At 41.3% G+C, this 23,574-nt stretch overlaps 2 protein-coding genes across 3 annotated transcripts; one reads left to right on the forward strand and one right to left on the reverse strand.

Moving 5' to 3' along the window:
- The first annotated feature begins 1,825 nt into the window (after positions 1-1,825).
- On the forward strand, positions 1,826-15,369 carry hpse (heparanase). Of its 2 annotated transcripts, XM_078161949.1 has the most exons (13): positions 1,826-2,177; positions 5,069-5,193; positions 5,415-5,543; positions 6,005-6,178; positions 7,851-8,022; positions 8,731-8,778; positions 9,581-9,674; positions 9,762-9,868; positions 12,604-12,718; positions 13,926-14,047; positions 14,119-14,265; positions 14,959-15,145; positions 15,219-15,369. In XM_078161949.1, exons 1-12 carry the CDS (start codon positions 1,960-1,962, stop codon positions 15,116-15,118), a joined length of 1,611 nt encoding a protein of 536 aa, XP_078018075.1. In that variant the 5' UTR covers positions 1,826-1,959; the 3' UTR covers positions 15,119-15,145; positions 15,219-15,369. The 2 variants fall into 2 exon arrangements, with proteins under 2 accessions (XP_078018075.1, XP_033503556.2); XM_033647665.2 differs by having other exon boundaries at positions 14,959-15,369.
- Positions 15,370-15,544: 175 nt separating this feature from the next.
- LOC117270169 (myosin light chain 5-like) lies at positions 15,545-20,563 on the reverse strand. Its single transcript, XM_033647669.2, has 7 exons — positions 20,320-20,563; positions 17,595-17,702; positions 17,442-17,517; positions 17,256-17,360; positions 16,364-16,442; positions 16,235-16,283; positions 15,545-15,719 (listed from the first exon to the last, which is right to left on the reverse strand). Exons 1-7 carry the CDS (start codon positions 20,320-20,322, stop codon positions 15,618-15,620), a joined length of 522 nt encoding a protein of 173 aa, XP_033503560.1. The 5' UTR covers positions 20,323-20,563; the 3' UTR covers positions 15,545-15,617.
- Between the last annotated feature and the right edge of the window lie 3,011 nt (positions 20,564-23,574).

The raw sequence follows: 23,574 nt of genomic DNA on the forward strand, positions 1-23,574 counted from the left end.
GGTTAGCTCAAGACAAGTAGAAATACATAGGTTTTGTGCAGACAGGTTATGTTATGTGTGTTCGCTTAAGACAAGTTAAGATGCATACGTTAAGTTATGTACATTAGCTTGTAACAAGTTACGTACGTTAGGTTTACACAAATAGGTGACTTTACGTGTCTTTTTTAATTCATCACAAACAACTTTTTCCAGTGAGAATGAAACAACACTGCTGTGACTAAATGAATAAAACTTTCCATCATGTTTAAACATTTTATTTGAGACTTCTTATTCATGAATTCCTTTCTGTATCACACACGTCACGCAATCAGGCTTTTATACAGAACATCAGGAAATGACACTGCACGGCCTTCAGCAGTTACTAAATATGAAACAGTCCTGTCCCACATGCATCTCTGTGACTCTAAAACTCTGATGATAGATATAATAAATAGATTTTGTTTTCACCCTCCAAATAAGAAAATCATCTGACTGTATGTGACAGCCAATCACTTAAACTAAAATGTGGCCTAAATTATGTGCATCTTACTATATAATGATGAAAACTGTGTGTGTGTGTGTGTGTGTGTGTGTGTGTGTGTTCCATGTTTTTCTCCTCACTGACTTGGTCAATCCATGTGAAATTTGGCACAGTGGTAGAAGGTCATGGTTATATTGTTTATTCTTGAATTTTTATTAAAATAAATTACTTATTTTTATGGAACTCCCCATGTGTTTCCTTATTTGTGATGGTCTTAGAGCCGGACCGTAACAGCCCGCATCTGGCCAGGTGGGGGTGGGGAATACGTTGGGGAAACGCTCCATTGAGACAGGAAAAATAGGTTGTGCACCCGGCGTTAAAGTGGTGTTGTGTCAGTACAACAGGTGCCATGAAACAAGTGTAAATCATAACACATCATCAGCTGTGTTTCCGTCCAAAAGTGATTTGAATCATTGGGAAATGTGCATTAAAAGAGTTTTCCTCAGAACCGGAAACAAAACAAGTCTCGCATTCTTCTTCTTCTACGTTTTCTGGCGGTTGGCAACCAGCTTGTAAATGCATTACCGCCTTCCCGACCCGGAGTGTGGATATCACCATGGAGAGAGGTGCGCTACGTCAGACTTAATTCTAACATAACTGTTTCCATCCCCTGTTTTGTGAATCAACATTTTTTCGAATCAACCAAAACCCAGCTAAAGCGAGCGTATTTTAGTTTGTGTGAATCAGGAGGTTTTAATTTGAATTTTGGCGTTTCCATCATAATTTTCCGATGCGATACTTCTAGATGCGCATCTAAACAGGCTGATGGAAACATGGCTAGTGAGATGGTATTCAAAGCCTAATTTTTTACTATATACTGGTTCAGCTAAATAATTTGTGCACAGTTTTGTGTGAGAGGAGTTAAAGGCCTGTCCCAAATATAAACCTGCTGAGTTCAGTGATTTAAGCAATAACAGCCCGAGGCTGCTGACTGATATAGTGTGGTAGCTAAAGTAGACATTAGGCTGCCTGTACAGCCTGTCACTACAGTCAAATGAAATAAAAAGACGTCCCCATGAAATAATCCCCCAAATAGCTGTCAGAAATAAAGAAAAAATATTTAAAGGAAATGAAAACACAGACAGAATGAAAACACAGACAGAATGAAAACACAGACAGTACTTACTGACCCTCATGCTGACAAGAAGTCCAGTGTAGTTTTTTTAATCCACAGAGCTCGCTCTGGGGGGCTCTCTCCTTGTTGTGCCCTCCCTCCTCTCAAACCAAAGTGACGCCCCTGCAGCCAGCTGCCTGTTGAATCTTAATTCCAGTGGTGGGTGTGGACTCCACCCAGATCATCATTCCGTGTGAGTCCTTCTGTCCCTGCAGGTCTGTGCAGGACCGTCCCGCGCGACAGGAAGCTCAGTGATCTCCGGCTGTAAACACGAGGAGGCGGTGCAGGAAGTGTGTAGCATGTGTGGGTGCTTCAGTGTCACTTCATGATGGAGTGTGTCGGGATGCCGATGCTGCTGCTCCTGGCTCTCCTCTGCTACCGGACCGTACCGGGGGTTCACCTCCCGGACCCGAACTGGAACTCTTCTTCAGCCGCCGTGAAGCTGGATCTGTCCGCGGTGATCCGCCGGGTGGAGCCGCGCTTTCTGTCCGTCACCATCGATGCGAGCCTGGCTGCAGAGGAGAAGTTCATGTTCCTCTTAGGGTCTGTGTGTCTGTGTGTCTCTGTGTGTCTCACTGTGTCTCACTGTGTCTCTGTGTGTCTCTGTGTGTCTCACTGTGTCTCACTGTGTCTCTGTGTGTCTCACTGTGTCTCTGTGTGTCTCACTGTGTCTCTGTGTGTCTCACTGTGTCTTACTGTGTCTCACTGTGTCTCTGTGTGTCTCTGTGTGTCTCACTGTGTCTCACTGTGTCTCACTGTGTCTCACTGTGTCTCTGTGTGTCTCACTGTGTCTCACTGTGTCTCTGTGTGTCTCACTGTGTCTCTGTGTGTCTCACTGTGTCTCACTGTGTCTCTGTGTGTCTCACTGTGTCTCACTGTGTCTCTGCATCCAGCCGCTGCATGAATCTTTTCCTGAAACAGATGTTTGAGTGGTTTTAAGCTTCAGATCCAGTTTGTGTTAATGTGACTCTGATCTGTCTCTAACTTCCCTCAAATCCGCTTAAATCCTGTAAAGTCCTCAGACTCATCCCTCTGTGTCACCATCACCTATTATTATCATCATCATCATTAATATTAATATCAGCTCAGGGGAGTAATGCGCTGATTGGATTACAGTTCTTATAAAGAGCTTTCCTCCCAGATTAAAGAAACATTAAACAATGCAAAGCAGCAGATTATCAGTCAGATGAACCATTATCTCCAACTTCAGTCAGAGAACACTGAGGCACATGGACGGGACTTACTGTGACGTAAAGTTAACGTTTAGATTTAAAAAGGAGTTAGTATAGAATTGTTGGTTTTGTTTTTCAGCAGCTAAAGAAACTAATTCAAGTGTTTTTATAAGCGTGAAGTAAAATAAAATGTAATAATAAAATTATTATGTTTTTAATTGTTTTCTGTTAAACTGTAAAGTTTATGTGAGATAAACCAGTGTCGGCCAAAAATCTGGGCCAGTTTATTTTGCCCAATTCTGGGGCGTCATTCATGTCGAGTCTCAGCTGAGCCGGGCAACCAGACGTGGTCGGGACTTAGGGCCCGTCCCAATACCCCCCCTTGGTCCTACCCCTGCATTTGCGCGTTCCCTCGAGGGGTAGTGGTGTCCCAAATCCTTTTTGCGTGTAGGGGTAGGGGGCATAACGAGGGGTAGTGGGTGTGAAACTAGCCCTTCGGAGCGAGGGGTCTCAGATGCTGACTTGCCAGCGAGGGGTAGACGTCGCCATGGCTACCACCGAGCAAGAGACGGGGAAAAAGTTCATACATAGCTAACTTTACCATCGTCAGGTTGCTTGGCGTCTGTCATCTGTCCTGTTCTGCAAAATTGTCGGACTTTTCACATTACGATAACACGCCAGCTAGCATAACTATGCTGCCTCGTAATGTTAGCTGGTTAGCTAGCTAGTAGAAATCCCCTGTCGTCTGTCGTTCATCAAACGAAGCATGATGAATAATGCAAATGCAATCGGTAGGATGAACTCGACCGGAGACTCCATTGTAGATGCCGGTTGGAAATGTAGATGGCTTGCAGCTTCCTGTTTACAATAGTTACGTAAGCGTGAATGTAACCGACACGGTGACGTAGTGAGTGGTGTCCCAGTTCCTAGGGAAAGATTTCAACCCCTACCCCTCATTGCTTCATTTCGAGGGCCAAGGGGTAGTGGACAAGGGGGGTATTGGGATTGGGCCTTAATTCTTACGGCGTGCTGAGTTTGGGCCGATGCTTGGCCAGGTCATTTTTGTCTTCAGCTCAGTGATGGCATTGGCAGCTGCTGGAATTATGCCCAAAACAACTGGCACGATTCCGGGGCATCATTCATGCCAAGTCTCAGCCGAGTCTGGCAACCGGATGCGGCCCGGTTTATTTCTTCTGGTATGCTGAGTTTGGGCCAGATCATTATTGACAACAGTCCAGTGATGGCAGTGTTGGCAGCTGGAATTAGGCCAGTTTGTTTTGCCCGATTCTGGGACGTCATTTAAGTTGAGTCTCAGCTGAGTTGGGCAACAGGAAGCAGCCCCGTTTATTGCTTGTGACGTGCCGAGTTCAGGCCAATGCTGGACCAGGTTGTTTTTGTCAATGGCCCAGTGATGGCAGTAGGGATGTCCCGATCACATTGTTTTTGCATCCGATCTGATACTGAGTCCTTTATTTTGAAACCAAGTCCGATACTGAGTCTGATTCGATACTTTGCAAAGAAAGACAAAAAAAAAGAATGCATCCAAGTTGTCCCATAAGGTTTGTTTTTTATTTAAATAGTATCCAAAAAGCTTATCAGTGGTTCAGCAGCACAAAATGTAAACAATTCAATTTCTTCTTGTCTTCAGCAAACAGGCCTATGTCTTTATACATCAGAAAGCGGAGGCAACAATGAACAACACAGATGAAAAACCTGGCCATTTTTGTTGTCTTGATTCCTCCGATCTTTTATTACCGATTCCGATTTTGTAAAAATAACATGATCGGTGCCGATACCCGATCCAAGGATCATCTTTCCACTGTGCCAACGATCACCAGCTCTGGTTTGGTTTAAATTAACCCTTAATTAATAGATGTGACAACAAGCTGCCTCTATGCACAGTAACATGACTGTTTATTTAAATGCAGTCTGGTGGGTTTGGTGACGGTGATTTCAGGGCTGTTTCAGGTTAAACAAAAAGGATCTGACTCTTTAACACAAAGCTCTATCTCTGTAGGGATCCTTTCATCATGTTGTCAGACACTTAGAATAACAGTCTGAGCCTGTCAGTGACAAAAACAAACACTGATATGACAGTGAACGTTAGTGGTGCGGTGATTTGTTTGCCATGTAGGCATGCGAGAAAAACAAAGTTTGGAGTAACTGTAATTGATTGATATTCAAATGGTCATTTTGTGGCTGAAGCATTCTTTTAAGGTTTTCTCACATAAAAAATAATGTTGTTTTTTTTTTATTCTCCAGCTCTCCGAAGGTCAGGACGTTGGCAAAAGCATTAACTCCAGCTTTTCTGAGATTTGGGGGGACCAGACAAGACTTCATGGTGTTCACTCCTCAGAGGTTACATCAGGACTCAGCTTTCACTGCAGGTAACGACACATTGGGGTACTGATTTTAAAACATGGAGTTGGATATGATAATGATAGAGGAAGTTTCATTTCTTTTCTCCCACACAGGAGTTTCAGTATCTTTTTAATTTTACATGCTCCTGTTTGGCAACATTTTAATGAAACACAGTATATCCTGTTATTCTATGCAGATGATACACAGCTTTATGCTTCTGTTTCCTCTTGTCGTTTGTGGTCATTAGAGCAACCCTGTGATAAACTGGAGCTGCCCTCGTGGCTGGAGGAGAGGCTGAAGAAGGAGTGGACTCAACAACAAGTGGTCCTGATGAAAGAAGATCTGCAGAGGAAGTTTAGAAGATTGAAGTTCACAGGTACAAATTTACCTGCTTTATCAGCTCAATTGTCTTTTAATTGTTCGAACATCTTTACTAGGAATAAACCCCTGAGACGCACCATCTCATTTTCAAGGGGGTTCTCATCAAAAATATTACAGTATAAGCACAATTAGACAAAACATTTAATAAGAAATATTTTAAATGGACATGAGTTTCTGTATGTCAGACTTTCATAATCTGTTGGAGCAAAAACATGTATAGGGATTCCACAAGGCTCAATGCTCGGACCGCTGCTTTTTAATTTCTGTGCTCCTGTTTGGCAACATTAAAAGGCAACATAATATATACTCTTACGTTACACTGCTGTACATTTCTCTTTCCTCTTTTGGTGTCAGGCTCATAAACAAGCCAGTTAACTGTATTAACATTATTAACTCTGCCCAGGAGGACGTTATTTTGCTCAGTTTGTTTGTTGAGTTTGTTTCCTCCTGTCACAGAGTACACTGTCGACCTGCTGCACGCCTTCACCAGCTGCTCGGGGATGGATCTGATCTTTGGGCTGAACGCTCTGCTCAGAACATCTGACAACACCTGGAACAGCAGCAACGCCCGCTCGCTGCTGCAGTACTGTGAATCCAGACAGTACAGGATGTCCTGGGAGCTGGGCAACGGTACGCTAACAGACTGAGGCCGACAATATGTAGGTTTTATATAAGTTAATGAAGTTTTTATTTTTGTATCAGGCATATGATTCTACCCACAAGACAAAGCACCATAAAGTCTAATAAGCCGTATGTTTTATTTCAATGTTTATCAAGACATCGTTCCTTTTTCTGCCGGGTTAAACCCAAAAGTGGTTGTTTCATTACTGAGACATGATTTGTCCTGCTGGGACAGTGGCACCAGAAGTAGTTGTTTTGTCGAGACATTGCTGCTTTTTGAGACATTACTCGTTACCTCCTTTTCCTGCTGGATAGTGGTGCGAAAAGCATTTATTTGTTGTTTGTTTTGTTTTTTACTGAGACAATGCTGCAGTTCTGCCAAAATGTATTCATTCTTTTTTTTTTTTAACCAAGGCATGGCTGCATTTCCTGTCGGGCTAATGGCACAAATGTTTTTATTATTATTATTATTTTTATTTTATTTTAGTTTTTTTTTTTTACCGAGACATGGCTGCATTTCCTGCCCGGATATTGGCTTTTTTTTTAAACTGAGAGATGGCTGTGTTTACTACTTGGATAATGGCATGTTGTTGTTTTTTTTTTTTTTTAAATTGAGACATCGCTTCTTCTCCTGCCAGATTAGTGGTGCATCACTGCGTTGCTGCCAGGATAGAACAACAAAAAGTGGTTGTGTTTTTACGGAGACATCGCTGTTTTTCCTGCTGGGATTGTGCCCCAAACTGGGTATTTTAAGCCAAAACATGATCTTCTCCCAACGATAGCCAAGGTTATTTTTGTGCCTAAACCCAACTACATGTTAACCACAGCGTTTATGAAACATAAAGTTTCAACGTATCTGCTACGTAATCACGAACAAATTTGAAGTATCTGTGGTTTGCAGAAACGTACAGAGCCAACATTAATTCTGGCAATTGTGTCAACACAGTGCAGCACCGCGCAGAACAGAATCCAGAGATCAGTCACAGAAACATTTATGAAGTACTAAAGTAAAAATTGCTCAACAATCAATCACACCTCATTTTCCAGGCTTTTGAGACAAAGTAAGTAAACTTAAACAGCAAAATAAATTTTAGTTTTTACTTTTCTGAGCTCCAGAAGATGTAGAGATTTAGTCCGGCCGTTTCATAGAACATTAGCTCTCCTAAATCATCATCGTTTGTACAGTAGAAAAGAAAATGCTACTCACTGTCGACCTCACACAAATCACTTTCTGTGGACTGTGAACAACTGAGCTGAATGATCAGTTCTTACAGGAAATCAGCTGTTGAATGTTTGATAATTGTCATTTTTAAAGCAGAAATGTCAAAGTCTTGTTATAGTGTCTCCACTGTGACGATGTGCAGCTTGTCTTTATATCTGATGGATGTTCGGGGGGGCAGTTTGTTGTGAGGTTTATGAACTTCTTTCTTCTGCTTTCTGTTCATAACGGCAGTGAAGTTTCAGTCATACTGAAACTCTGCGGTCTCTTATCTGAGGTTTGACTTCCACTTATTGTTTTCATGTGGTTTGAGACCTTTTATCACCTGACTGTGCATACAGGAAGTGATGTCATGCCCTTTAATCTGCCTGGGAAACGGTTGCTGTTTTATTTGAAACAAACGGAGGTGGTTTTTGAAACAGTCAAAGTGAAACTGAAGTTGAAGTCGTCTTTTGTCTTCAGAGCCAAACAGCTATGAGAAGAAGGCCGGGATCAGAGTGGATGGATTTCAGCTGGGACAGGATTTCACTCGCCTCAGAGAGATGATGTCAGAGTCCAAATTTTACCAGGACGCCAGACTGTTTGGCCCGGACGTCGGTCAGCCTCGAGATCACCGGACGGACATACTGGAGGGGTGAGAGGTCACAGCATCACACTGTCAGCACGACTTCTGTCAGTCGTACTTTAATAAATGTTTCCTTATTATAATAGAACACCACATTCACTTCAATTACAGACATTGAAATAAAAATGAAAAAAAAATAATAATAATAAATTTGAAACACACCCAACAAAAATTCTTGAATTAATTTTTAAAATTGGAAAAACTGTGGAATTAAAAACTTTACGGATCTTTATATCGACGATACACAGTATTTTACTTAAGTCAAAAATTTGTTGAGAATAACTCTATTACCATACTTTCATGTAGGAACTATTTTCTTTCTACTGAACTACACCCACCAACCGTATTACTGCGCAGAAGAAGTGTGCATCTACCGCTAGCTCACCTGGCACCACACCAGCGATAGCTGTGGCCGGAGGCATCATGTTTTCAGGTTGTCCATTTGTTGGTCTTGTTCTCAAAAATGCGATATCTCAAGAACGCATTTAGAGATTTATTTTCAAATTTGGCACAAACGTTCACCTGGACTCAACAATGAGTTCACAGGTGTGTGAAGCATCCATGTTTTCACTGACATCTGTTAAACTGAACTTGTGTCTGATTTTGTTTCATAATTAAATCACACAGTCACCTGTGAGCTGTTTAATGTGACGGGCGTGATGCTGTTTGTTGTGTGTGCTGTGAGTAAAGACTGATTCACTCCTTCATGTGTTGCAGGTTCCTGCAGAGCGGAGCCGAGGCGGTGGACGCCTGCACCTGGCACCAGTGAGTTCAGCTTCACTTAAATAACCTCAGACCGAACATATGTACAGACTGACTGGACCTTTGTACCTGTGACTCAGTGCGTACACTTCAGTGTGTTACTCATAAAGTACACATCCCTACGCACCACAGCAGAGACGCTATGTACTTCCACTCCTGGTAAATTGTTTCCTATATGTTTGTTGAAGAGAGATGATAAATATGGGCGTGGTGAGGGCGGAGTCAGCGAGGGAGTCAGAACAATCCTCTCCTTCAGCCTGTAAAAGCTGGGAAAGTTTTTGAGCTCACATAAGCTGTTACATCTACTATATATGATTTATTTTACTAACCATTATATCACTACCCTACAGCCGTGATGTGTGCCAGTGGCTACACAATCTATCACTGCTGCAACAGCCCTGAAATCACCATCGCCAAACCCACCAGACTCCATTTAGATAAACACTAACTTAATGTGCTAGGAACGCTACTGGTATTCCCCCTCGGCTTTAAAAGGATGAGACGTTTTGTGGTCATTCCCGTAACTACAGACTGACTGTATAATGTGAAGTGAACAAAGTGAAAAACAGAAGTAATTTTATTATCCCTAAGTTCAGGCTCCAGATTTAAGATTTGATCAGAAGCTTTAACTGAGACCTTTATGTGATGTTTTTCATGTTTCTGCTTTTATATCTAAAGAATGGAAAAATAGGCTGTTTGTATTTATGGGAGGTTGGTTTATGCTGTCACATGCTGTTGGGTTTATACATGAGCCATTCATTCAGTCATTCGTTCATTCATTCATTCACCCTCTCCTGTCTCGTAGTTATTATGTGAACGGCAGAGACACGTCTCTAGAGGACTTCTTGGATCCAGAAGTTCTGGACTCTCTGGCGTTAAAGATCAGTGAAGTGCTGAAGGTGATAACGTGCAGCAGAGGTGATCAGACTGCTCTGTATCTGACGTCCAGATGTTAATATGAATCTGTGTTTTCTCTCTTGGTTCAGAAAGTGAAGCGTCTGTCTCCGGGGAAACCAGTGTGGCTCGGAGAGACAAGCTCGGCGTACGGAGGAGGAGCCCCAGGACTGTCGGACACGTTTGTCGCAGGATTCATGTGAGTTGATACAAGCCAAAGGCCGTCGAGTCAAAGAGACCGCAAAGACACAAACGTTACCCACCCCATTTATCAGTTATCAGTTTATACAGAATAAATCATTTAATCATTTAAGTCACTTTTTTGGCAAAAAAAAAACAATCACTGGCTCTGAGGTCAACATATTTGCTGTTTTCTTTAGTTCTGCCTCACGCTGGTGAGTTTGTTTGTCCGTCCCATTGTCATGAACGCAATATCTCAGGCTCAGGTGAAGTTTTAGAGTCCTCACATCACTTGCAGAGATCCAAGGGGAGAGGAGGTAGCAACACAACTCCACCTAATGGAGGCTGACGGCGCCCCAGATTCAAACGTCCAAAAACACATAATTGAAACCACAAAATATCTCCATACTGCTCGTCCGTAGTGATCCAAGTGTCCTGAAGCCCCGACATAAAAAGTTGTTTGGAAAAACCTCATTTGAACTCTGTTTTTAGCCTCATTGTAGCCTGTAGCTCTGACTGCCTCTCTGGGCACCGCGCTCACGTGTGTGCGCTTGCATGAGACCGTGACATGGACACCGCCTTCATGTGTGTTCACATGCTTTCGCTGGTCTCGCGCGAATTTCTTCAGATTAAGCACATCCACTTGGACTCAACATCAAAATGATTAGACTTCGGTGGTCAAAGGTCAAGGTCACTGTGACCTTATGTGCGTTTCATTCTCGTGAACGCCATATCTCAAGAATGCAGTTAGGGAATTCCTTCAAATTTGGCACAAATGTCCACTTGGACTCAACAATGAACTGATTAGACTTTGATGGTCAAAGGTCAAGATCATTGCAACCTTACATCTGTCTAATTCTCATGAATGCAATATGTCAATGCCTCAAATTTGGCACAAACGTCCACTTGGACTCAGCATTGAAATTATTAGAATTCAGTGGTTTAAGGTCACTGTGACGTTGTGTCCCTGGTATTCTCATGAACGTAATATCTCAATCCCTCAAATTTGGCACAAAGGTTCCCGTGGACTCAGCAATGAACTGATTAGTTTTTCATGGTCAAATTTCAAGGTCACTATGAACGTCATCCCCTTTATTCTTGTGAAAGCAGTATCTCAAGAACGCCTTAAAGGAACTCCTTTAAATTTGGCACAAACATCCACTTGGAGTCAACACTGAAATGATTCGACTTAGAAAGTCAAAGGTCACGGTCACTGTGACCTTGCGTTCGTCTCATTCTCGTGAGCGTAATATCTTAATACCTCAAATTTGGCACAAATGTCCACTTGGACTCAACAGCCAACTGATCAGATTTTGGTGGTCATAGGTCAAGGTCACTATGACCTTTTTTGTCTGTCTTACTCTTGTGAATGTAATATGTCAATCCCTCAAATATATGGCTCACACATCCACTTTGAGTTGAGGATGAACTGAATTTGGTGACATGAATATAAACTGCAGCTTGGCTGGTCCGCAGAGACACAACCACGAGGCAGTAATTCTAGCTTTTTAGTCTTCAGTGATAAGTAATTAAATCATCTAAACACTTACAGTATACCACACTGTAATGTACTTCACCCTGCAGCTGTGAGATTATTATTTATATTAACTCTGTAATAAACTGAGGGGAGAACATGCCCGTGAACAGTCATGTAGAGCGAGTGCAGAAACATGAGCATAAGAGCTGGATTGTGTTTAACAGGAGGGTCGTGTCTCTCAGGAGTACAACATGTTAGTTTATTGAGTTAACTGATTACCCAGCAGCCCCGGTCTCATGACAAACCTTAAAACTGCTCACTAACAACAAGACACGTGTGTTCAAAGTAGTGAAGGAGAAGATCTTTAATGGTCCTCAAAATGACTCATAAGTCTGGACCCAGGTAAGAATACTACTGGACCAATCAGCCTAATGTTTTGTGTGCAGGTCTGACTGAAGGACCTCTCGTGGTTGTGGTGATTTCTATTTGTTGTAAAACCCGTTGTACTGATTGTTTTATACCGTCCTCAACTGTTGACTCATCATTCCACTCAACTGACCGGTAGCTTTTATGGAAGTAGTTGTGACTACAAACAACAAGCCTTGCCGTCTGTTGCAGGAGACAGTTTTTCCTTCATCATGGCTCAAAAACTGACATCAGTAGAAAAGTTTGGCCTCATGTTGAACCGGAGCGTCCTCAAATTAATTCCATACCTGATAATAATGCCAAAACATGAGCTAATAATGCCAAAACATGTGCTAGTGTTATTAGCATGTTTATGCGGTATTAGCACATTATGGTCTTACTAGCACGTTTAGCATTATTAGCAAGTTTTGGCATTACAGTACATGTCTTGGCATAATTAGCACATTTATACGTTATTAGCACATGGGTTGGCATTATAAGCACATTTTGGCATTGTTAGCGCATGTTTTGGTGTTACCAGCACATTTATTACCACTGCACAATTCAGGATAATTAGTACGTTTTGGCTTTATTAGCATAGGTTTTAGCATTGTTAGCAGGTTTCGGCATTATTAGCACATTTATGCGTTATTAGCATATGTTTCAGTGTTATCAGCACGTTTTGGCGTTATTACTATAAAAAGTTTTAGCATTATTAGTACATTTTAGCGTTATTAGCACATGTTTTGGCATCATTAGCTCGTTTCAGTGTTATTAACCAGTTTCAGTATCATTAGCACGTTTTAATTTCAGTCACGTGTTTCAATCTTGTTAACACATGTTTGAGTGTTGTGTGGATGTGCTGTCTATAGGTGGCTGGATAAACTGGGCCTTGCAGCCAGACTGGGGCTGGATGTTGTGATGCGGCAGGTGCTCATTGGTTCTGGGAGTTATCACCTGATAGACGAGAATCTGGATCCTCTTCCTGTGAGACGTCTTAAATCATTTATTACTGTCTGTATGTCTTCACACTGAGTATGTAGTTTGACACCAGATGTTTTTAATCTAAATAAAGAATTTTGTGTTGAGTCCACGTTCATCAGCTACTTTTGACCACTTCAGTGTCTGTACAGATAGAGATGTAACTCCAACATCTGTCTAATGATGTAATAATTCAGACACTCTTAAATGAACCGAGTCATTTCACTGTCACCTGCATCATTTAGATTTATTTTGTCCACTACATTATTTTTATGCCCCGCGCCAGCAACAGCCATTTCATTCTGTTTTCAGGTTGTCCGTCCATCCATCCTATTCTCATGACAGCCTTGAGGGAATTTCTTCAAATTTGGCACAAACATCCCCGTGGATTAAAAGATGAACTGATTAGATTTTGGTGGTCATGGGACCACTGTGACCCTGCGTCCATCTCATGCTTGTTAACACTGTATCTCAAGAACACCTTGAGGGAATTTCCTCAAATTTGGCAAAAATGTCCACTTGTCTCAACGATGAACTAATTATAATATGGTGGTCAAAGGTCAACGTCACTGTGACCTTGCATCCATCTCTTTCTTATAAACTTGATATCTCAAGAACACCTTGAGGGAATATTTTGGTCAAAGGTCAAGGTCACTGCGACCCTGCATCTGTCTCATTATTGTGAACATGATATCTAAAAAACACCTTGAGGGAATTTCCTCAAATTTAGCAACAACGTCCACTTGACTCAAAGATGAACTGATTATATTTTGCTGTACAAAGGTCACTGTGGCCTTATTTGTCCCATTCTTGTTAACGTGATATGTCAAGAATGCTTTTAGGAAATTTTCTCAAAGTTGGCACAAGTGTCTACTCAAATTAAAGGATGAACTAATTAGTTTGGTGTTAAAAGATCAAGGTCACTGTGACCTTGGATCCATTACATTCTAATAAACATGATATCCCAAGAACACCTTGAGGGATTCTTTTCAAATTTGGCACAAATGTCCACTTGGATTAAAGCATGAACTGATTAGATTTTGGTGGTCAAAGGTCAAGTTTGGCTGCTGTTAGCCTGGTGATATTTCAGATGTTTACAGCTGGTTTCTGCCCCCCCCCCCACAGTGGGCAAAAAGATCTAAATGATGCTGCTTTAAGTCACTAATCTGAACTCTTCATCACTGTGTGACCTCTGACCTCTGATTCCTTCCAGGATTATTGGTTGTCACTTCTCTACAAGAGACTCGTCGGTCCAGAGGTTTTAAAAATTGAATTTTCCAGCTTTTCTCAGAGAAAACGAGTTCGTCTGTATCTGCACTGTGCGAACAAGAAGAGGTACTGCTGCTGTCGTATGTTGCGTTTTTCTGCCTCTGACCTGGTGTAGTGACGGCTGTGTGTCTCTGCAGTTACACAGGCGGAGCGGTCACGCTGATTTCTATGAACCTGAGCAAGAAGCCGGCCAGGATCTCTGTTCCTGCCTCCGTCTCCTCTCGCACAGTGGACGCTTTTGTTCTGCAGTCTGAGCAGCCGGGGGAGGAGGGGCTCTACTCCAGGTGCCTCTCAATACCACCATTTATCGCTTGCTGCCCGAGTCATGTGAAGAGTCACGTTTTATCTCTGACTTTTAATGTGAAAGGATCTCAACACATTCTCAGGCCAGAAAAACACACAACATACAGACTGATGGGAAATGTAGGATCCAGTGTGTCAGGATGTCTCTACCTGAGGGGCGCACAGCTCCACCTTCACCTGCTCCTCCAGCTTTAACCAAAATGGCTGCTTTAAATTTTGGAGCCTTCAAGGTCGCTGCAGGTTTATCTGATCTTTATCTACACAAGATAATCTGTTCACACATTTTGTTATCGTTAAGATAAGAAACATTTTCCTCGCTGCTCTGCTGTAACTTTACAACTTTATTATTCTGATAAGTTCATGATGACCTCACGTAACCTCTGCAGAGCTTCACACAACTCCATCACACCCGGACACACCTGTGAAGGTCCAAAATACTGCAGCATGTTTAATGTATATATCAGAGTAACTACAGCAGAGTAACTACAGCATAAGTATAAAGCGACGGAAAGTGGCTGTACTTGAGTATAGTACAAGTACCTCAAAGTTATAACTGAGTACAATGCTTGAGTTAATGTTGTTAGTTACTCATGTACTGTGTAGCACGTGTAGTATGTAGTACACCTAGTGTGTAGTATATGTAGTACAGTAAACTGTTTGTCGTTTTTCTGCAGGTCAGTAAAGCTGAACGGAGTCGTGTTAAAGATGGTGGACGATAAAACTCTTCCTGACATTAAAGGAACTCGTCTTCCTCCGTCTGAACATCTGCAGCTTCCTCCCTTCTCTCTGGCCTTCTTCATCCTCACTGACGCTCGAGCTGCCGCCTGCGTCTGACCTCAGGTGTGACTCACAGACTGTCACCTGTCAGGTGAACTACACACAAACTGTCACCTGTCAGGTGTGACTCGCAGACTGTCACCTGTCGGACTGTCACCTGTCAGGTGTGACAGTGACAGCTGCTCACTGTAAATGAATCTGGTGCTGTTTCGTTTCTCTCTGACAAAGTTTCTTCACATGATGCTGGAGATTTTTATTGATAATGAAAACTGTGTGCTGTGCAATAAAGTTTAGTCTGATATATAAAAGTGTTGACACAGCTTCTGTCTGAACTCGTCCGTCCACAGAGGCTGAAAAACTACAAAACCTTCATTAAAGAACCATAAAAACTCTCTAAACTCAGATTATAATCCAGAAAGCCTCTCTGTGTCATGAGGGAGTGAACAGAACAATAATCAGTGAGTCAATAATTTCATGACAAGGTTTTCTGTTAATTTTTCGACTTTATTTGAACCCAAACAAAACCAAACATTGATCTTTAATTCTTCAGATTTTATTACTCCTCCTGCTCCTCTCCGTGTGTGATGATGTAACACAGAGACTTGTAGTCCAGGTTTCCTGCAGCGTCGATGTTTGACGACTGAAACATCTGCTTCACCTGTGGCAACACACAAGTTATTAATGTAACTGTGGTTCAAACACAAGTTATTAATGTAACTGTGCTTCACACACAAGTTATTATTGTAACTATGGTTCTGAGATTTTTGGCTCAGTCAGCAGTGGCCTAACTCTTCCACTAGGTGGAGCTGTGGTCCTTCAGGTAGCTCTGTGCATTTTAAACGTGTTTACATTATTTTTACTAGCTTTTCATGGCTGATTCAGCATGTTGAACTGGCGTCAGAACCCTGCGGAGCGTGCAGGTGAGAGAAATCACTGATTGGCCAAGAAACAAGGAAGGCAAAAGACAAAGTCAAGGGGGGTTACATCCAAACAAACTTCTCATATTACGTAAGGTATTCTACAAATTTCTTAAAACTAGTTGATTTAAAACCAGAAACTGTTAGATTGTTTTACTTGCGAGATTTTTTGACTTTAAGAACTCGTTAAGGGAGTGTTATTAACCGTCATTCAGCATGAATTTATTATACTTAAGTAAACTTCGTTATTCTTTACCTCCTCAGATGTAAACCTGTCGGCTTGTGTCATGAGTAGTTTCTGTAATCTGCAGAAAAACAAACAGAAGAATTTAATTTATCTGAACAATAACAGTGATGTTTGTAAATCTGTAAAGACAGAACTCACTCATCTCTGTGGACGAAGCCTCGGTCGTTGGGATCGAACAGTTTGAAAGCGTTTAAAATAGTTTCTTCAGGGTCTGTACCTGCACACACGAACCACAGACACAACAATGAGTTTAAAATGAGACGAAAGTCAACCACATTTTAGCTTAGTATAAGGACAGGTGGAAACTTTAGCCAAATTAAATACAAAATGATAACTAGTATGAAAAAATCATGAGATTTCAGTATCAATATTTAATGTCTAGACACAGCAAAGAATATAAGATTTTTGAAGGGTCTTTACTAACTTTTTCACAATTAAAAAAAGAGCCCTTAAGTGTAAAACTGGTGTAAATGTTTGAGTTTTATGTCTGTACAGTTAGTATCAAGCTACAGGTAGCAGCTGGTTTGCTTAGCTTAGCATAAAGACTGGAAACAGGTGGAAACTTTAGCCGAATTAAATACAAAATGTTAGCAAATATGAATATGTTTAGATGATGGTTCAGTATCAATATGTCATGTGTAATGTGACTTTTATCAGTATAAAACAAAGGAGCCAATAATGGTGAAAACTGCTGTGAATGTTTGTTTTTTTTTAGCATTAGCATTAGCATTGTTAACCATAGCTGTAAATCCACTGTACTAACCAAGCTAGCAGCTAGCAAAAGTGTCTTCACTCTCTCATCCAAATATGGTCACTTCTGGCCCCAAAGATCCAAGATGGCACCCGCCAAAATGCCAAACTTGCCTTTAAATTGGACCCCATAAACGAATGGGTGATATTACGGTAGCTACGTGTATTATTTTAAACAGTGTACAGTCGCTATTTGTTAGCAAAAATAAACACAAATCTCTTCTAGGGGATTCTACACTTCCCACAATGCAGTTGGTCTCAGAGTGAAACTGGTTCTCACCATGCAGCTTTTCTCCAAACAGATTGAGGAACATGGTGAAGTTGATGGGACCAGTTGCTTCTTTCAGCATGTCCTCCAGTTCGTTGTCCTTCACGTTGAGTTTACCTGAAACGGCATGCACACATCATCGACGTCACAAACACGCGATGTCTGGACAATTCAACATTTATTATCTGAGCTACTAACCCAAAGAGGCGTAAGTGTCCTTGAGATCCTCCTTATCGATGAATCCATCCCGGTTCTGGTCGATGAGTGTGAACGCCTGAATTAAGAAGATGAACACATGAAACTATGAGATGAAACCTTTAAATGAGTCTCTGGTGAAGGTGATAATTTTACCTCTTTGAACTCTTGAATCTGAGTTTGTTCAAACATGGAGAAAACGTTGGACGAGGCTCGTTGAGCTCTTTTGGCTCCGCCTTCCTTCTTCTTTGTCTTTCTGCTCGCCTAAAAAAATTATACAGACATTACATTAGTGTAAAATCAAAGACAGAGAGGATTTATTTTACTGCAGGTCTAAGGAAGAGGAGTAAAGCTGAAGGATTTGAGGAACTTTTTCTGATAGTTTTCTGTGAATTAAACTAGTAACTATTAACATCTGGTTTAAAATCTTAAATATTATCTATATCATTAAATATTTAGGACCAAATAAGCAACAATGAAAATTTGTTATTGTTTTTTGTTTAATGCATCTACAGACCTCTAATTTCTGCCTGCAGCAAAAACAGTCTTGAAACACAATAGGTCCACTCTGTAAGAACGTTTTAGTGACCAAGAGCAGCCTGATGGGCAGAAATGAAACAATGAAATATAACCTGCCACTGAAACAAACACATCTCAAGTTTTTATGATCATCTAATGACATTCTTTATGTTTCAACAACACTGCCTTTAGGTTTTGGCAAAAAAAAAATCATGTTTGGGCTTTAAATACACGTTTTTGGGGGGCACAATCTGGCAGGAAACAGTTATGGTATGGATGACAAAGTCATATACAACGCATAACTTTGATTAAGAAGTTATTTAAATAAAAGGCTTCAGTATGTAAAAAAAACACTGAATCACATGTTTGAAGAGTGACGTGTGGTGTTCCACAAGGTTCGGTATTGGGACCTAAGTTATTTACACTTTATTTAAATTATATTTAATTTAATCTGTTGAAATTTGAAACATTTGCTGATAAAACGATTTCTTTTGTTCAGGAGATGACATGAAGGAGTTGCTAAAAACAGGAGAAAGAGAACTGATCATGTTGAAATTAGGGATGGGTCACGATTTTCGATTTTCGAACAGTCGTTTTGTTTTTGAAAAATCGTTTTTTTTAATGCGACTATTACTATTCACCGTCTTATTTCCCCCCCTTTATTTGACATGCAATTCAGCTCCTAACCGCACGAGGGCAGTATAGAATTACTACAGCGGTGGAGATGCTCTTCTACAAACAGGAGAAACATGCAGAGACTACTACTCCATGAGGTATGTCCGCAGTCATTCGGGCTTTCATAGTCGATTATTCGAAAAATTGTCGAATACTTGCCACGATTTTCGAATAGTGTTTTTGCTTGTGTTGCCCATCCCTAGTTGAAATGGTTTGCTGTTAATGAGTTCTCACTAAATGAATGGTGTTCTGTGGTGTTAGGACTGAATGTGAAATACTGAATTTGAATGGTGCTCAAATTGAAAGAGTATATGAAACAACATTTTTGGGAGCGATTATAAATCATGAACTATGTTAGAGTGAAATGATCTAAATCTACTGCTGTTCTTTATAAAACAAGGGAGTAGATGGCGGTCGGTTTGCCCCCAGTTTGGAGAAGCAGACAGGAGTACCGACATAGAAGCTAAGCAATGTACTGCTGCGGGGGCCGCAGCAAAATGTATTTAGCCCCTGTTCCGACCAACATTTCCAGGAACTTTTATTACCAGGAATTTGTTTACCTGGGTAAAAGAATTACTGGTAATCTGTGTGGTTTGCATTTCCACCTTACTTCAAGTTACGGAAAATTTATTTAAATTAGCGTGATGATGTGGCTGATTCGGCGTGTCTCCAGTATTTGGCTCCGCCAGCTTATTGGCTGGTAACATGCTGGTGTAGAGAGTTGGGGCTGTTTGTCTCAGCCAGCAGCTCAGTTTAAAAGTATTTTAAGATAAGTGTCAAACTAAGTTAGTCTACATACAGACAGCTGTCATTTGAGCTTATTAGGAACAATTCACTATGAGCCGAACTAGCGTGCTGTCCTTGTGTAAGACATAACATCAGTGACGGTGGATGAGAGACTGTGGGCGGAGCATAATGAATGATGAATATGAATATCATGAATATCACTGTCTACATGTTTACAAGTATTGGCTTCTTACTCGCTAAGGGTTAATAATTTAGCCCGGGGGCCAATTTAGTACCGGGTTTCGGTACCCATCCTTCATCAAAACACAAATGAAGTGAAGCTTGTAGAAATAAAATAAAGTTTTCAGCGGCTGCCCGTGCCAGGAAGTGCGTAACGCTGCGTGTGTGTTCCACCAATCACAGTCTTCAGCACACAGCCCTGCCCCTCAAGAATTCCGGGTAATCTGAAAAGTCCTACCCCCCCACTAGGTACTTTTTCAGGGTAAATTTGAGGTTGAGGGAAAGTTTTTTATGCAGGTAATTTCGGTGGAAACGCGCTGAGGTTTTTCAAAATTCTGGGTAATCAATAAAAGTTCCTGTGGTGGAAAAGGGGCTTTTGAGACACCTAAAACACTCACTATCAAAATTGTATTAATTTTGACCTTTCCAATGAGGCCACAGAGGAACTTAGATTTTTAAGTGGAAGAAAAACAAACTTGTTGGTCTTTTTTTTTTAACAGTGGAGAGACACAGCGTGGGGTCCCTATAATAAAACCATCTTTGGGCAAACAGCAGTTTCCTTTTCTTTGTCCACAGAATTCACTTTAATAGGTGCAAAATAAATCTTTCACCTCCTTCACCTTTAGTTGATTCTGTAAGTTAAAATTAAACTTGCAGCTCTCTCTTATTGTATCTTTAATATCGCAATAAAACATGAGAAATAAAGGATGTGAGCACCTACCATGTCGGCTGCTGCGTCTCTGATCTGCTGCTGCAGTGAGTCAGGCTGATGATTTGGGAGCAACAGTTTAAATACAGCAGCTGTCTGGGCTGCAGAGAGGAGACATGATGATGGACTGAATCAAGATGAGGTCTGTGGGGACGAGCCGGGCTCGAGCTGGGACCCCCAGGCCCTGCAAAGTTCCCCTTACATGGGCAGGATGTTTGTAAAACTGTGGTTCTCCGGAGGCCCGACAACAACTGCTGCTGCTGATCAGAACCTTTTAAAGTGTTTCTATTTACAGTTCCACATCAGAGACAAAGGAGGAGGAGGAGGAGGAGGAGGAGCAAGAGGAGGAGGAGGAGGAGGAGGAGGAGAACTTCTGTGACTTTCAGGCTTTTTATTTTTTTATAAAGACACTTATATACTTACAAACTTAAATATGACTTTTTATTTTCAACTTAAGACACCAGTTGTATGAAACATCCTCCCACATCCCTGCAGCTGATCATCTGAGTTTCAACATAACAAGGACAAACATGTAATTAATAAACACATCAATAGTCAGAATAAATGTTGGTACTGTGTGGTTAATGTGCGGTTCGGTTTAGGCACAAAAATCACTTGGTTATGGTGATAAAAATGTGTTTAAAAATGTGATGTTTGGGCTTAAAATATCTTGATTTGGTGGCACGATCACAGCTAGAAATGCTGCTCATGTCTTCCTACAACACGCCCACTTTTGGTGGCACAATCACTGCTGGAAAAGTAGCCAATGACTCACTAAAACAACACCTGTTTTAGGTAACACTGTCACATGAAAAGTGCCACCAATGTCTTACAAAAAACGCTCACTTTAGGTGGCACAATCACAGCTGGAAATGCAGCCAATGACTCACTAAAAAACATCTGTGTTAGGTGGCACTGTCACCTGTAAAGTGCTGCCAATGCCTTCTTACAACGCCCACTTTTGGTGGCACAGTCACTGCTGGAAAAGCAGCCAATGACCCAGAAAAAAACACCTGTTTTAGGTAACACTGTCACCTGAAAAATGCCACCAATGTCTTAGAAAAAACGCTCACTTTAGATGGCACAGTCACAGCTGGAAATGCAGTCAATGACTCACTAAAAAAACACCTGTTCTAGGTAACACTGTCACCTGAAAGCCTGCTTAAGGTGGCACAATCACTGCTGGAAATGCTGCTGATGTCTTCCTACAACACACCCGCTTAATTAGGCACAGTCACCACTGGAAATGCAGCCAATGACTCACTACAAAACATCCGTGATAGGTGGCATATTTTCTGCTAGAAAAGCAGTCACTAGCCATGTTTCCATCAGCCTGTTGAGAGACGCATCTAGAAGTATCGCATTGGAATGTTATGATGGAAACGCCAAAATTCAAATTAAAACCCCCTGATTCACACAAACTAAAATACGCTCGCTTTAGCCGGGTTTTGGTTGATTTGAAAAAATGTTGATTCACAAAACGGGGGATGGAAACAGTTATGTTTGAATTAACTCTGACGTAGCGCACCTCTCTCCATGGTGATATCCACACTCCGGGTCGGGAAGGCGGTAATGCATTTACAAGCTGGTTGCCAACCGCCAGAAAACGTAGAAGAAGAAGAATGCGAGAACTGTTTTGTTTCCGGTTCTGCGGAAAACTTGCGCGAGTTTGTAGTTTTCACCAAAGTCCATACATTTAATGGAAACACACAGGATTCGTATTTCTTTTAATGCGCATTTCTCAATGATTCAAATCACTTTTGGATGGAAACATAGCTACTGACTCGCTATAAAAACCAACCTGTTTTAGGCAACACTGTCACCTGAAAAATCCCGCCAATGTCTTACTACAAAAGCCTGCTTAATGTGGCACGATCACAGCTAGAAATGCTGCTCATGTCTTGCTACAACACGCCCACTTTTGGTGGCACAATCACTGCTGGGAAAGCAGTCAATGACTCACTAAAATAACACCTGTTTAAGGTGTCACAATCACCTGTGAAATGCCACCAATGTCTTACAAAAAACGCTCACTTTTGGTGGCACAATCACAGCTGGAAATGCAGCCAATGACTCATTAAAAAATCACCAGATGTAGGTGGCACATCGCCGCTGGAAAAATGGCACCTAAAAACACTAAGTTTTAGCGACCCAGTGGGCAGTAGGAAGAAATTTTCCTTGAGGAAAAAGGATGCAAGGAAAACTTGTGCACACAGTCGCAGCTGGAAATGCTGCTGACGTCTCACTAAGGTACAACTGGAGCTGCTCTCTGCTGGTCTCTTCTTCCCTCTGTGATCATCACCCTGAACAAATGAAAACAGGCAGCGTATTCTGAGCTGGTAACACTGTTCATGATAGTTTCAGTCCTGTTTTATAAATGTTAGTGTGTGTGTGTTTAAATCTGTTTTAAATATGTATTATGTGCTCAGCCTCGTTAAAGGAGAGTTCCTGTCGCTTTATGACAGATGATAAAGATTATCTTTGTTATTATGTTATATTGACTCTCTGTCTTCTACTGGTCTGTATTTATTCCCACCTCTGAGTAACAGTGTGAATCAATCTATCCATCTATCTATCCATCTATCTATCTATCTATCTGTCTATCTATCTGTCTATCTATCTATCTATCTATCTATCTATCTGTCTATCTATCTATCTACTGTACTACTGTACATTCTTCTCACAAGCTCCAGTAGTGAGGAGTTACTGGAAACCAGTCTGTCCCAGTTTATGTGAACAACTTTTAATTCTCTCCTGTGATCTGGTTTCATCTTTGTTCACTCTGAGCTCGACTCAGCATATTAAATATCTCTGCAGCTTAAGTACAAAGCTCTTATAAATGTCAGTATGTTTGTTAACACTTTCATGTTGTTGTATCTGAAGCAGTTTGATCAGCGTCAACATGGCGGCGCTGTCGTCCTTCTGCTCAGCTCCTCGTGTTGTGTTCATGTGGCAGACAGAAGTATTACATGTGGAGGTTACTGTACACAGGAGAGAGACTCAGTGACCTGCAGCTTTATCAGCTTTATGTTCAGGTGCTGAGGTCAAATCTGTGAAGCTGAAGCAGCACCAAACTCCTTAGAAAAAACCATCAGTTTTAACATGTCTTTAAATAAAGGCAAAGAAATAAACTGACAGATGACTTATTGTGTTGTATCATGATTATCTGAGTGTATGCTCAGACTCGGCACACAGAGGACTGAAAAAGAAGCACTTTATTGTACTAAAAATTTAACTTTTACAACAGTAACGCGCCCTCCCAGTCCT

This window comes from Epinephelus lanceolatus, chromosome 19, assembly GCF_041903045.1.
Source record: "Epinephelus lanceolatus isolate andai-2023 chromosome 19, ASM4190304v1, whole genome shotgun sequence".
Classification (NCBI taxonomy): domain Eukaryota; kingdom Metazoa; phylum Chordata; class Actinopteri; order Perciformes; family Serranidae; genus Epinephelus; species Epinephelus lanceolatus.

What these genes read in the sequence shown, in the direction of transcription:
- LOC117270169 (XM_033647669.2), bottom strand. An exon ending in GGCTTCGTCCACAGAGATGA is followed by an intron (nt 16,284 to 16,363) that starts GTGAGTTCTGTC and finishes GTTTTTCTGCAG; the next exon opens with ATTACAGAAACTACTCATGA. An exon ending in ACAGGTTTACATCTGAGGAG is followed by an intron (nt 15,720 to 16,234) that starts GTAAAGAATAAC and finishes GTGTTGCCACAG; the next exon opens with GTGAAGCAGATGTTTCAGTC.
- hpse (XM_033647665.2), top strand. Translation starts at nt 1,960, where the DNA reads ATGATGGAGTGTGTCGGGATGCCGATGCTGCTGCTCCTGGCTCTCCTC. An exon ending in AAGTTCATGTTCCTCTTAGG is followed by an intron (nt 2,178 to 5,068) that starts GTCTGTGTGTCT and finishes TTTATTCTCCAG; the next exon opens with CTCTCCGAAGGTCAGGACGT. An exon ending in GGACTCAGCTTTCACTGCAG is followed by an intron (nt 5,194 to 5,414) that starts GTAACGACACAT and finishes TGTGGTCATTAG; the next exon opens with AGCAACCCTGTGATAAACTG.